At 45.0% G+C, this 14114-nt stretch overlaps 1 protein-coding gene across 1 annotated transcript; it reads right to left on the bottom strand.

Annotated features, from left to right (window-relative positions):
* Positions 1-1413: 1413 nt before the first annotated feature.
* GINS4 (GINS complex subunit 4) lies at positions 1414-12683 on the bottom strand. The gene is made up of 7 exons (XM_021711276.1): positions 12574-12683; positions 6535-6621; positions 5634-5747; positions 3547-3644; positions 3282-3370; positions 1721-1811; positions 1414-1630 (listed from the first exon to the last, which is right to left on the bottom strand). Exons 1-7 carry the CDS (start codon positions 12667-12669, stop codon positions 1534-1536), a joined length of 672 nt encoding a protein of 223 aa, XP_021566951.1. The 5' UTR covers positions 12670-12683; the 3' UTR covers positions 1414-1533.
* Positions 12684-14114: the final 1431 nt, after the last annotated feature.

Below are 14114 nucleotides of genomic sequence, written 5' to 3'. Positions count from 1 at the left end.
TTCTAAGTCTCTTCAAGGCACTTCTCACTCTGAGAGGGACAGTGGTTGTTGTAGCCCCAGTGCCCCAAACTATACCTGGCATACTCTATGCTCAATATATATTTGTTTAATGAATAGCTGAAGAGATCAAAGGCCTCTGGAAAAAACAAGGCACTCTCTGAATAGCAAATACTTTTGTTAGTGAATAAAACCTTCCTTGCTTTCATCTACTAATTTCTCCTAGAAATGAAGCAGTATCGTATTGATTACTCTCATGGCTTATACCCTGCAAATGAAAATCTGCTGACTTTCATCAAGCAAGGAAGGACTAGAATGCAGGTTGCTTTTTATTACACTTCAAGGAACAACCATTCATTCACTGTCTACACATCCTTCCTTCAGGCATCACCGTGAGACTCTTCGTTCATACTGGGTTGCTTTCATCCATTTCCCTTGGAGAAGTGAAGGGCTTAAGAGAGAAAAGCAGTCCCAGAGGTTACAGGAGGAATGGTTAATGCCACTCTGCTCAGAGCCTTGGCCAGGGATGTCCAGATGGCCTGGAGGCAGCCTGGCAAGGAAGCCTGAATCAGGGCTGTGGGGTAACAGCGGGAGACATTCTTCATCAGACCATAAGCCAGGACCTGTGCAGAGGAGCCTTCTGCCATAAAACAAAAACTTAACAATGGCTTATTGGGTTAGTTGTGATTTTCAGCTACACATGACAGAAGTTAGTATTAAGTCCAATAGTAGAGGTTCAAAAATGTGAATACACACCATCTAATGATGCACGAGAGAAAAAGGCCACTGCTGTTACTTGACTCTATTACAGTCTTCCTATCAGAAAGATTAAGTGAACTCCCCGGCTGTGACTAGGTTGGGGCTCAACACAGCCCTTGATTGCAGGTAGTGGTGCCTCTGCAATGAACACCTTTGCCTCACTCTTCTTAGCTCAGAAACACCGTGAAGGGAAGAGGTGCACAAAGTGAGTCTGTTCACCTGCCTAGTATGCAGAATCAACGGAGCAAGGGCCCCACCTGCTGCTGGCAGGTGAAATGGCAGCAGGTTGGGAGGACACCGCACCATCGTGAATCCTGCCTAGAGCTTCTTTCCATGCCAGAGTGATCCAAAGCACCAATGAGAAGTATGATATTTGTAGAACGGCTTTATTCTGTCCTCGGGCACAAAGTGATAGGAGAGGTTTCTAATATTTTCTCTAAGGTCTCATGTCTTCATTCGTACTTATTTTTAGTTTTTTTTTTTTTGAATCAGAATCTATCTCTGTCACCCAGGCTGGAGTGCAGTGGCACGCTCACAGTCACCACAGCCTAGGCCCACTGGGCTCAGGTGATCCTTCTACCTCAGTCTCCCAAGTAGCTGGAACCACAGGCATGCACCACCGTGCTCAGCTAATTTTTTGAGTTGTTGTAGAAACGAGGTTTCACCAAGTTGCCCAGGTTGGTCTCGAACCCCTGGACTCAGACAATCCTCTTGCCTCCACCTCCCAAAGTGCTGGGATTACAGGTGTGAGCCACCACATTTGGCCTATTTATAGTTTTAAATAAGCTGTACTGCCCCAGAAGCAACCAGAGGAGCAATGGTTTTATAGCGGATCAAGTGCTGTGAGCCTTCCTCCAGGTCAATCACGTAGTCCCTGAAAGAAGAGGAGAAACATTTCTTTGCAGCGTTCAGCTGGCCCTCCATCAGGAGGGCTGTGCCCCTGCGAAAGACACACGTTACTCACCTCTGTTCATCAGTCTCTGGTTCTACCAGTATATTTTCTTGCCGCTCTTTCACTCTCAGAAACACATAGGAATCTAGATCTGGTTTGGGAACTGTCAGAAAAACAATAATGTCATATGGAAATGCTCAACTAACAAGGGCAATTGGGGAGGAGTTGCTGGCATTAATGGCATGGAGCACTCAGGAGCCCTGGCATAAAGGCATTTGAGTGACTGTTTCAGAGTCCCACAAATCTGCTATGTGTCTGACTTGCTCCTGGTGTTATAGGCTAGCCTCTATCCCTCCCAATTCATATGTTGAAGTCTGAACTCCTAGTACTTATGAATGAGACTGTATTTGGAGATAGGGCTTTGAAAAGAGAGAATTAAGTAAACACGAGGCTATTAGGATGTGACCTAATCCAATGTGACTGGTGTTCTTATAAGAGGAGACTAGAACACACAGAGAATGGGATTCATGATCTTGTAAAAGTGGCCTGAGGGAGCTTCCTTACTCCTTCCTTTCTATGTGAGGACACACAGAAGGCGCTATCTAAGAGGAAAACGTTCTTGCCAGATGCTGAATCTGCTGGGGCCTGGATCCTGGTCTTCCCAGCCTCCAGAACTATGAGCAGCCTGACCAGACGAAGACAATGTCCCACTACCACAGGATCTCAGTATGAGCCAAGACTCAGCACAGGTTGGGCAGAGATGCAATTCTAGGGCTCAGTGGCACTCGGGCTGGTGAACTCAGCACACCAAGCTTAGCCTGGGAACAAGGTGGATCCAGTCTCATGTGATTTGGTCTGACAATTTTTCCTGACAAGGTCTTGCTCAGATATGGAAAACTGTGAAAGACTGAGGAACATGGACTTTAACCTATAAGCCAGAGGTCGGCAGTCAGCCCAAGGTTAGGAGCTGCAACCATACCTCCCTTTCCTCAGCTCAGCAGACCTGAGGGGACAATGCAAGGAAGCTTGAGGCAGAGGCTTTCGCCAAGCTTCCTTTCCTCTCTCCACACTCTCCTTCCTGCTCCCTCTTCTAGAACGAGAGAAACTCTTCCCAAAAGAAGATTAGGCGCCCTTACCAGAGGCCATGGGGACTCACTAAAAGTTCCCCATGCTTCCTATTTCAGCCCTCCCCTCCAACTAGACAGTCCCTGGATGTTCTGGAATCTGAGACAAAGACCACCAGCCTCTTGAGAGCAGAAGCCATGCTGGAGCAGCCTCTGGAGCGCCCGTGCTCAGATACACCCAGGACGCCCTGGATGCTCCACAGATAGCTGCTGAAGGGATGAATGGCCAAACCCATGAATGAGTCAACACTTGTAATGGCATCCACAAGAGTAGCCTATCCTGAGGCACGCAAAAGTAATGCTAAAACAGCTAACGCTGTATCTTTTTCCAATGATTTCTGTTTTTAACCAGAACCCTTCCTCTCTTCTTTTTCCTTCTTATCTACATACTTATTCTTCCATATTGAGGAAAAAGAGTGAAGATGAAGTTCTTATTCTGAGGCACCTAAGAATACTTGGGATGTGAACAAGGCCCCTGAGGACATCTGAAAGGAGAATGTTCTGCTTACCTGACCTCAAGAGGTCCACCCTCTGTAGGTTGGGAGGCATATGCTTTAAGGCAACATTTTTAAGGTAGGTCTCTGTGTTAGCCATGTACCTGAAAGACATAAGTTCAAATCGCCTTGGCATGCATGACCAGTAGGAGTCATCGGAGCTATCAGATAAGAGTGCATAGTGCATAGGGCTCTGAGATGGGCTTCATGGATGGAGATACCAACACTCAGCTCACAGGCCAGGGGAAGAAAGGCAGGCCCATGCTGACTGCCTACTCACGCTTTGGCAAAGGCAAACTCTTCCGGAGAAAGGATGGAAGGCTCCCCCTCAGGGCGTATTTTCTCCTTCTCAAGGACATGAGGGAAAAACTTCTCTATCTGTGAGGACAAATAAAACCTCAAGAAAATCTCTGTCAAAGTCAAAGACAAGGATGTGGTAACATGAAGAGGGTATAACCCCCTGTTTTGGAAGGGTGTGGCCTGGTGGGTGGGGTGAAGTGGCACACTGAGCCTGGGGCTGGGTAACAGCATAGATTGGGAGATTCATAAACAGCTGAACAAAGAATGTGGACTCAGTGGACAGATGTCATTCTGCAGGGAAGTCTCTGGTGAAATACTCTTATACTGCCCCAGTCTGATTAATGAACCAGGTAAGATTTTTGATGACATGCTTACCAAAACTGCTGATGACATAAAATATTAAGGTAGAGCTAATATATCCGGTGACAAGAACAAGATTCAGAGAGCAGGGAAATGGCTCAATTTATTAAGTTGAAGGTTAAGAGGGATAGTATCAAGGCCAACACTTAGAGGTCAAAAACTAAGCCATGCAAATATAGGATGGTGACTGGATGGGGTAATTATAACTTAAAAATGGGGTTAGAGTCAGTGGTGAGTGCAGAACGAGCTGGCACCATGTGTCCATCAAATACGCTACTGTGAGAGGGGTGGCATCACTACCAGTTTAATGCCCAGAATGAGGGAAATGATCATCCTGTTTTTCACAAAAGTGGCCAAACTATAACTGGAATATAATGTTTAGCTCCAGGTGGTATAATTTAAGAAGAACACTGCCAAACTGGAACCATTTTAGAGACCAGGAGAAAAGTTAATGATTAAATGGTTGAAACATGCAGCTGAAAGACTTCGATGAGATGTGTGGGCTGTCTTGTTATCTGAAGTTCTCTCATGTAGAAGAGAGAATGTATTTTATTTGTAATAACTGAGGAGACAAATAGAAACAAATAAAAACAAACTTCAAGGAAGTAAGACTTTTCCAAGGTTAAAACAGACATCAAATGAAATAAGAATGTTTCATAATTTCCTTTTTACAAGTTATATGGCCACAGAGTTATAGTAGAACATGAAATTATCATGATTCATTAGACAATGACACTGTCCATTTCACAAATGCAAAATAATTTTTTTTTTAGTTAGGATCTCACTCTGTCACCCAAGCTGGAGTATAGTGGCACTGTCATAGCTTACTACAGCGCCTTAACTTCCTGGACTCAGGTGATCTTTCTGCCTCAGCCTCTTGAGTAGCTGGGGGCGATAGGTGCACACCACCATACACCCTGCTAATTTTTTAATTTTTTGTAGAGATGGGGGTGTCACTATGTTGCCCAGGCTGGTCTCAAACTCCTAGGCTCAAGCACTCCTCCCACCTTGGCCTCCTAAAGTGCTGGGATTACAGGCAAGTGCCACCATGCTTTGCCACAAAATAATCTTTTTTTAAAAATTAAAAAAAATTTTTTTTTTAGTTGGAGTCTCACTCTGCCGCCCAGACTGGAGTGCAGTGGCACGCTCCCAGCCACCACAGCCTCTGCCTGCTGGGCTCTGGCAATCCTTCCGCCTCAGCCTTCCAAGTAGATGGAACTACAGGCATGCTCTACCACGCCCAGCTAATTTTTGATTTATTGTAGAGATGAGGTCTCACCAAGTTGCTCGGGTGGGTCTTGAACTTGTGGGCTCAGGCAATTCACTCACCTTGCCCTCCCAAAGTGCTGGGATTACAGAGGCCACCGAGCCCAGCCCACAAAATAATCTTTAAAACAAATTCTCCTCCCATCAGTATTCCCTACTCAACCAATGCAAACTCTACTCTCACACTGCCATGTAACTTCACTCACATAACAGATAGATAAAATGCGTATGTTGTCCCCAGAGCAGGGTAACACATGTCTCATCTGAGCTTCCCCAGAGCAATCTCTCACCCTCCTCACTCTTGAGTTACACTGATACGGGACTCTTAGCAGCATCTTCAGGCCTTGGACCCTCAGGCCCCAGCCCAACTTCTGCCCAGGACATTTAGTTTATATTACAGACAGCATTGCCTTAATGCCTACAGGTATCTCCATGCCAAACCTTCATGAGTCGACACCGCAGGTAGCTGCTAAGGACATAGCGGATCCTCTCCATCTCCATTCGATGGATGCTGACCTTCAGATCCTCCTTTTTGGCTCTCCTGAGATTTTCTTCCTATTAAAAGAGAAACTGAAGCTTATAAAAAACATGATGCTCAAAGACTAAGAATCATAACCACTGACAGCACTGAGGACCCAAATACTGTTATGGTCAAAGGAAAAAAAAAAAAAAACCTAATCAAATGAGACTTCTCATTTTTTAAAATTACACAAACAACATATGACTGTCATCTTTACTATATAAAGTTCAAACGATGCTCATGTACTATTAGAAAATGAGTTGGAGTTGAACCTGGTCAGGCAGAACAGCCCAGAACTACAATCCAGTTGTAAAGGAAATAAGATAGCACACAGAAGAAATGTCTAATGAGTCTAAAAAAGTAGTGTTAAAATACCAGCTGCGAAACTGTAAAATGCCAACATTTTAAAGCTACTCTTAACAGTTATTTAAGCCCAGATCATCTAAGCCAGGGACCACAAACTCAAATGCTCACAGGGGCCAGGCAGGTGAGGGACACCGTTAGGGTGGGTGGTCAGGATCTGTGGGGAGCAGGGGTATGATGAGAGGGGTTATCTGTACCTTGCTCAGGTCAGTTGTTCTCATGCAGAAATTCGGGCCACTGATGGCAGGTTTTTAGACTTTTCATGGGAAGCTAATGCCCAGATATTCACAGGAACTCTCATGATTCGTAATATAGATAACGAATTCAGTATTTTTTTTTTTTTTAAACTGAGCTGAGCCAAACAAAACAGATTTCCTACTAGACCACAGACTCTCACTATGCTGACCAAATGCTTTTAAGTTCCTTCTCCTCTGTAAGCCTGTGCCAAGCAGCTCTTACCATGTGCTCTAGCTGTTCCACGACACACTCTACGATCTCAGACTTGCTCTCCAGTAGCTCAGGGGCAAACTTTTCATTCATCCAGGCCTAAAAGACAAACGCCAAAAAAAAAAAAAATGAGTATCTCTCACTGTGGAGTCAGTACATCCTCCCATGAAAACCATAGAAATCTCAGGAAATACTGCAGACACTTTGAAGACAAACTGTGTCTAAGGATGGCTTTTTCATATCTTCTTCTAGTGGGGAAGCTGTGCTCACTATCTTATATTTAACCAACATTAAAAAAAAAAAAATCACTGTCCACTTCAGTGGACACGACCCCTCTGGCTGAGAGTGACACCACCTGGTGTTCAAAGGTACCTCTCACCACCAGCATGAGCACATTTCCAGTGCTTCACAGCTACTTCCTGCCAGGGGCACCTGCACCATTTCTATTTGGAAAGATCAAGTCACACCATATGAATCTAGACATCGCTTCATCCCTGAAGCTAGGCACTTCAGAAGTGCTTTTTCATTCATCATTATAATATCTGAGAGCAAATGAATAGAGTGATTCTCATCTTATTGATGAAAACTACTGACTAAGTAATTTACCAATGGCCCCAAAGTATAAAGGATGACAACAGAAATAGAGGCTCACCTGTTAAGTTTTGGAGCAAGAGTTTACATCTCTGATTTATGACTCAAGCCCAGCTGCTCAGTACATTTTAGAGATTACCAAGGCTTAGAAAACTGAAATATCCGTAAGTGACTAAGGAAAGCTATACTTATCATTCAATCACAGGAAATTTAGTTTTAGCATAGCTCAGAATTACATGCCAATCAGGCCTGACTTATTTTTTCTGACGTCATTGAATCTCTGCTTCTCCAATGATCACCATTAAGACACATTAAGTACTGGGTACTGTTACTGTCATAAATGTTTTTTCAAGTGTTTGAGCTTCTGTAAAAATGTTGTAGAAATTAAAACTAACCAGAAACACAACCTGCATTATAAATGAGAAAAGATAAAGTTTTCCAGAGGATTATAAAAAGCAGTTTTTCTTTTTAATTGATTTTATTAAATATTAAAAACTATTTATGAAATATACATTGAACATGAAGAACAATGATATAAACACTTGTGTGTATACAACTTCATTAAGGAATATTATTATTTTAAAAGTCCCTGTGTGTCCCCCCTCCTCCGAGGTAGTCATTGACCTGAATTTAATGTTTAATTTCCTTTATGGTTTCACTGCACTTGATTGTATTTCTACCTAATGCTTGCCAGCCTTTTCATGACAGGACATTTAAAAAAAAATGACAGTGCTTACATGTACACTGGGGGTAAAGGGGAGTTGATTTGGGGAGATCTTTCATTTACATTATGAAATTATGACAAAATATAAAAGGGAACATTTATACTAGTAAGACACTTTCTTTTCTTTTTTTTTTTTCTGAGTTGGAGTCTCACTCTGTCGCCCAGACTGGAGTGCAATGGCATGCTCCCGGCCATGGCAGCCTCTATCTGCTGGGCTCTGGCAATCCTTCCGCCTCAGCCTTCCAAGTAATCAGAACTACAGGCACACACTGCCACGCCTGGCTAATTTTTGATTTATTGTAGAGACGAGGTCTCACCAAGTTGCCCAGGTTGGTCTCGAACCTGCTGGCTCAGGCAATCCACTAGCCTTGGTCTCCCAAAGTGCTGGGGTTACAGGCTGAGCCACCGACTCTGGCCAAGAAACTTCCAAATAAAATCTTTTCAAAATTTTTTGTAAGAAATCTGTTTAAATTCATGGTCTTCTAAAAAATAATCAGGTTCTACGATTGAAATGGCTCATCTGGTTCCTGATCAATATTTTTAACAACAATTTATCATTGTTATGAGTTGAATTGTGTTCTCCTCCAAAATTCCTAAGTTGAAGTCCTAACTCCCAGTAACTCATGATGTGACTATATTCAGAGACAGAGTTTTTAAAGAGGCATTTAAAATGAGGTTATAGGATGGCTCTATCCACTATGACTGGTGCTCTTTTTTTTTTTTTTTTTTTGAGTCAGAGTCTGGATGACAGAGTGTCGGAGTCTCACTCTGTCATCTAGGTTGGAATGCAGAGGTAGACTCACATCCACTGCAGTCTTGACTTCCTGGGTTCAGGCGATCCTTCTGCCTCCGTCTTCCAAGTAGCTACAGGGGCGTGCCACCACACCAGGTTAACATTTTGATTTATTGTAGAGATGAAGTCTTGCCATGTTGCCCTGGCTGGTCTCAAACCCATGGGTTCAGGCAATCCTTCCACCTCAGCCTCCCAAAGTGCTGGGATTACAGGCATGAGCCACTCTACCCAGCTATGACTGATGTTCTTAGAAAAGGAAATTTTAGCATAGACATGCACCCAAGAGGAAAGACCATGTGAAGACAGAGGGAGAAGACGGCCACCTACAAACCCAGGGCAGAGGCCTCAGCAGAAGCCAACCATGCTGGCACCTTGTTTGCAGTCTCCAGAACTGACAAATTATGTTTCTGCTGTTTAAGCTACCCAACCTTTGGTACTTAATTATGCAATCCTAGCAAACGAAAACTTAATCATTAAAATGAGACACTTTGCACTATAGATAATAACTTTTAAAATAATTTTTTACAGGCACTCAAGAGTATCCTGTTGCTGTGTGAGTGGCTTGACCAATGGCCCTATCAGGCTGCCCTGTAGGCCATGCCACACAGCACAAGAGCTTGGTCCTAGCTGCGGCAGCTGTGTAGGCAGTGGGTCACCTCCTTGCCTGCACTCTGGGAACTGTACCAGAGCACCCAGCACGAGATGCTCACCACTGCCAAGCTGAGGCTGTGTTCAGACCCTATTATGCTCAGACTGCCTTCCAGGGGTCCCCGATGATGCCAGGAAGAACAACCAATCTGGGCTCTGGATGTCCCTGGGTGGAGAGGTCACCAGTGTGAGGAATCTGCAGCATACCAGTATGTCACATCATCTAAGGTGGATATTCTGCCTGTAACATATTTTATTGCTGTTATTGTTCTACATTATATTTCTGCTATCCAGGCTTTTTCAGGAGCTACTTTACTCATTTTCACTGCAGTTTTTCCCCACTAAAATCCATTCTATTGTTGATGGACAATCTGTGTTATTTCCATTTTTAATGATTGCAAACAATGTCATGAACACACTGTGCATGTTTTGGGGGTACATATGGAAGTTATCACTAGGTATGAAGTTTTCTCTAGGAGCAGAATTACTGGGCCACAAGGTATATGCACCTTCAACTTTATCAGACAATAACAAATTATTTTCCACAGTGATTGTACCAATTTACACCCCTACAATAGCATGTAAGTGTGCAAATTGCTCTACATTGTTAATTTTCTTTCTTGGGGGGAACAAGGCTAGCCTTGAACTCCTGGGCACAAGTGATCCTCCCACCTCAGCCTCCTGAGTAGCTGGGATTATGAGATACCCCACTAGGCTAATTAAAAAAAAAAAGTTACGCCGGACATGGTGGCTCAAGCCTGTAATCCGGCACTTTGAGAGGCGGAAGCAAGAGGACTGTCTGTGCTCAGGGGTTTGAGACCAGCCTGAGCAACATGGTGAGACCTCGTCTCTATAATAAATCAAAAAATTAGCTGGCCGTGGTGGCGCATGCCTGTAGTTCCAGCTACTTGGAAGGCTGAGGCAGAAGGATCACCTGAGCCCAGCAGGCTGAGGCTGTAGTGGCCGTGAGCGTGTCACTGCACTCCAGCCCGAGCGACAGAGTGAGACTCTGACTCAAAAAAAAAAGTTACTCAGGCTGAAGTGCAGTGGCATGATCATAGCTTACTGCAGCCTTAAACTCCTGGGCTCAAGCAATCCTCCTACCTCAGCCTCCTGAGTAGCTGGGATTTCAGGCACATGCCACTGCATCCAGCTGTTCTACCATCTTGCCATGCTTTATACATTCCCCTTTTTCATTTCTGCCAATCTGATAAGTATGAAATGATATCTCATTGGGATTTTAATTTTCTTTTTCCTGATTACTAAAAAGGTTGAACATTTGTTCATATGTGAAGTGGCCATCCTGGCTTCCTCTTCTGGAAGACGCCAGTCTGTAAGGCCATCTGTATTGGGAAGTCTGTGAGGACTGTTCATGTACTGTGAATAATTGCCTTTTGCCAGCTATAGATCTTCTCCCAGCTTGGTGGCTTGTCTTTTCATTCTCATTAAGGTATACAAACAGAAGTTCCATATTTTAATGTGGTTGAAAGTATGTTTTTTCCTTTATGCTTTTTGTTTATTGAATCCTTTTCTAATGAAGCAGGAGTTCTTAAACTGTGGTCCACAGATTAAGTCTGTAGTCAGATTTCAGGTGGATCTGTGAACTCCCCTGAAATTATATACAAATTTCTGCATGGATGCATATGTGTATTATTCTGGGAAGAGGAACCAGAGCTTTCATCAGCTTTTCAAAAAGGTCACTGCTAAATAGTAAGAATTATCATATAAGACAATTTAAAAATTATCTTTCTTCAGTTGTGTTACTTATGACATAGCATGTAAGGCAAAAAAGAATGAAGAATACTGGCTAGGTGTGGTGGCTCATGCCTGTAATCCCAGCACTTTGAGAGGCCAAGATGGGAGGATCACTTGAGGCCAGGAGTTCGAGACCAGCTGAGGTGACATAGCAAAACCTAATCACTACAAGAAAAATAAAAAGGAATAAACCTATTTCTTTTTTTAAAAAAAGAATGCTAAATCAGAAAACATGAGAGCATTTTAGAAAGGGATAGTTAAAAGGAGAGGGGAAGAATAAGATAGCAGGTGTGGTAGATTCAGAACACATGTTTGGAGTCAAAGGGATCTGAGTTCATATCCTGACTCTGCTATGACCTTAGGCAAGGTATTTTTAAATCTCTAAGCTTCAGTTGTGCATCTATAAATGGAGACAACAGTAATACCTGGCCCATAGGGTAAGGATTATTACTACTAACAGCTAACATTTAGTCAGTGCTACCATGTGTCAGAAAACATGCTGAGCACTTTATATCTATTATCTCATTTAATCATCTCAACAATGCTAGGAAGTAGCCACTATTATTATCTCCATTTTACAGTCAAGGAAAGGCTTGAGACAAACTCTATAACTTGCCTAAGGTCACATAACAGAAAAATGGCATGGAGAAACTTAAATACAGATAGTCTGAACTCCTAAATTACAAGAGCTTCATGAGACATAGCTGTAAAGAACTTAGCACAGTCACTGGCACACAGGAAATATGCACTAAGTCATAGCTAGTGTGACTAAAAGGAGAATATTTCAGAAATGATTTTAGGTAAGCAGTGAAAATATAAGGGAAGAATTTTTTTTTTTTTAAAAAGAACAGTTTTTTCTTAAAGAAGGCATTTCAGCACCTTGTTGCTAGTGCAGGCACTCTCCAGAGATACCGCAAATGTTTAAAGGAACTAAAGTACAGAATTTAGAAGTCTCAACACACATCTACAATACCAAACAGATCCTTGCTCTAGGAACTGTTCTGTGAAATGTGTCCAAAGTTGTCCCTTTCTAAACCCACTTAAAGATTCTGTGTTTGATATCATGAAGTTTCTTTTCTCCTTTTTCTGAGTCGGTGTTGAAGTCTCACCCTGTCGTCCAGGTTGGAGCGCGGTGGCACGATCACAGCTCACCACAACCTGGACCTACTGGACTGCCACTTCATCCTCCTGAGTAATTGGGACCACAGGTGTGTGCCATTTTCTGATTTTTGTAGAGATGAGGTCTCACAATCTTGCCTGGTTTGGTTTTGAACTCCTGGACTCAAGCGATTCTCCCTCCTTGGCCTCCCAAAGTGCTGGGATTACAGGTGTGAGCTACCGAGTTCGGCCATCACAAGGTTTCTAAAAGAGGATATTCCCCCCACTTCCTATTTCTGTGTTCATGGTAAGATTCAGTCTCTATTCTCTTTTAATGAGCCTTGATTCCACTTCCTCAGTTTTCTGAACCCTGACATTCACACAGCTGGACTAAATAAAATGCCTACAACTGGAGCAAAGGGATTCGATTTGGAATGCTTACCTGCTCCAGCCTTTCAATGAGCTCTGCAGGAGTCAGGACCACCTCCTCGCTACCACCATCAGAGTCCTGTCCCATGAGATCCAGTTCCTCTGTCATCTTCTCTGAAGCCAGGAACCAATGAAAATAAAGGAACCAAGACCCTGAAATGTGTTTTCCATATTTGCAAGAAAAGGCAACTATATATCTGGAGAAAGAAAGGCTTACTGGGGCATAGAAGCCCATTGGCAGCAGCTGGAGAACAAACAGACTTTAGTTTTTTATGTTTATAACTTATTTTGGGGCACAGGCCAAGTGCCAGTTTCTCAAACAGGCCTCCCTTCTGTTTCTACCATCTACACCTTGAACTGAGCACCTCTCACTTCACACAATAATTATTTCAGTCATCTGTCTTCCCAGGAGACGTCCATCTGCTCAGGGGCTGAGCCTGCTTCAGTTCAGATGCGAATTGTGCCACTGCCCAGTGCTTGGCCCCAAGTCCTGAGGACACACTGACCCGTGGAGCGCCTGGCCTTAAGTCCTGGGACACACCGACCCGTGGAACTCTGGCCCTAACTGCTGGGGATACACCGACCTGTGACATGCCCTGGCCCTAATTTCTGAGGACACACCGACCCGTGGGGCTGAGCTCAGCCGGGGCCTAAGCCACGGCAGGCACTTACAATTGCTCGAAACATTCATCAGTGCCCAACCTCTCAGAGCCACAGGTCCGGCAACAGACCAGGCAGTGGCCCCGAAGGCTTGAAGAGGTAAGTAGTGGGGACAGGGGCGTCCCGGCACCCCACATACTCCCCTCTCTTCTCCTCCCTTAGTGCCACCCTCAGACTCACCTCTCCAAGATACTCAGGAGGCTCGCTCGAGAACCGGTAAGGGGCGGGGCACCGCGGATCAACAGGCGGCGAGCTCGAGGACGTGGCGGGGCAGCCAGGGTCCTTTCCAGGAGTGCCTGGAAGCGGACAATCAGCGGAACGATCGGTGCGAGGCCGCGGGCGCCGAACCCGAACCCCAGGTCTCTACTTCCCGCGCTCTCCACGGAAGCTTTCCGCCCAAGCACTACGTCACCGCGCACGGGCGGTGCCAACCATTCACGAGCGGAGAAGAGCCGGCGGCCTACTGACCCCGCCCACCTGAGGCGGGTGCTCTACCTCCCGGGCGCGCCGAGTGGCGGTCGCCACTGCACCACAGAGCGGCCTCGACAGGGGGCGCCCCGCCACCGCGGCGAGCGGAGCCGGCGGGTCAGTCCGGCGTCCCGGGTGCGAGCGCCCGGGTAGGGTATTCTAGTCGCTAGCGGGTCCAACCCAGGAACGCGCTGGCCCCTGCGCCATCTCCCCGCAGTTGTCGTGGTCCTTCGGCGCCTTCATTTTGCCCTGGCCTCAGCTCGCTCACCTCCTCCGGTTCTTCTGCAAGCCTTCAGGCTAGCGGTGGGAGCCAGACTCCAGCAGCCGCGCCTGAGAACCGTGAAAATGCGGGTTCTTGGGCCCCACCCACCAGACCAGAATCCCACCCACCGCACCAGAATCCAGGGTTTTCTGCAGACCCTGACT

The sequence above is a fragment of the Carlito syrichta genome, unplaced genomic scaffold (genome assembly GCF_000164805.1).
Source record: "Carlito syrichta isolate Samal-C Ts95f unplaced genomic scaffold, Tarsius_syrichta-2.0.1 Scaffold301971, whole genome shotgun sequence".
Classification (NCBI taxonomy): Eukaryota; Metazoa; Chordata; class Mammalia; order Primates; family Tarsiidae; genus Carlito; species Carlito syrichta.
The sequence above is the reverse complement of the archived record's forward strand: the minus strand, read 5'-3'. Positions and strand labels throughout refer to the sequence as shown.

Bases quoted from the DNA above. Each gene is read 5' to 3' on its own strand.
- GINS4 (XM_021711276.1), bottom strand. From the start codon at position 12,669: ATGACAGAGGAACTGGATCTCATGGGACAGGACTCTGATGGTGGTAGC. The intron at 6,622-12,573 runs GTAAGCATTCCA...TTTGTCTTTTAG, and splicing joins TCATTGAAAGGCTGGAGCAG to GCCTGGATGAATGAAAAGTT. The intron at 3,645-5,633 runs GTTTGGCATGGA...TTGTCCTCACAG, and splicing joins TGCGGTGTCGACTCATGAAG to ATAGAGAAGTTTTTCCCTCA.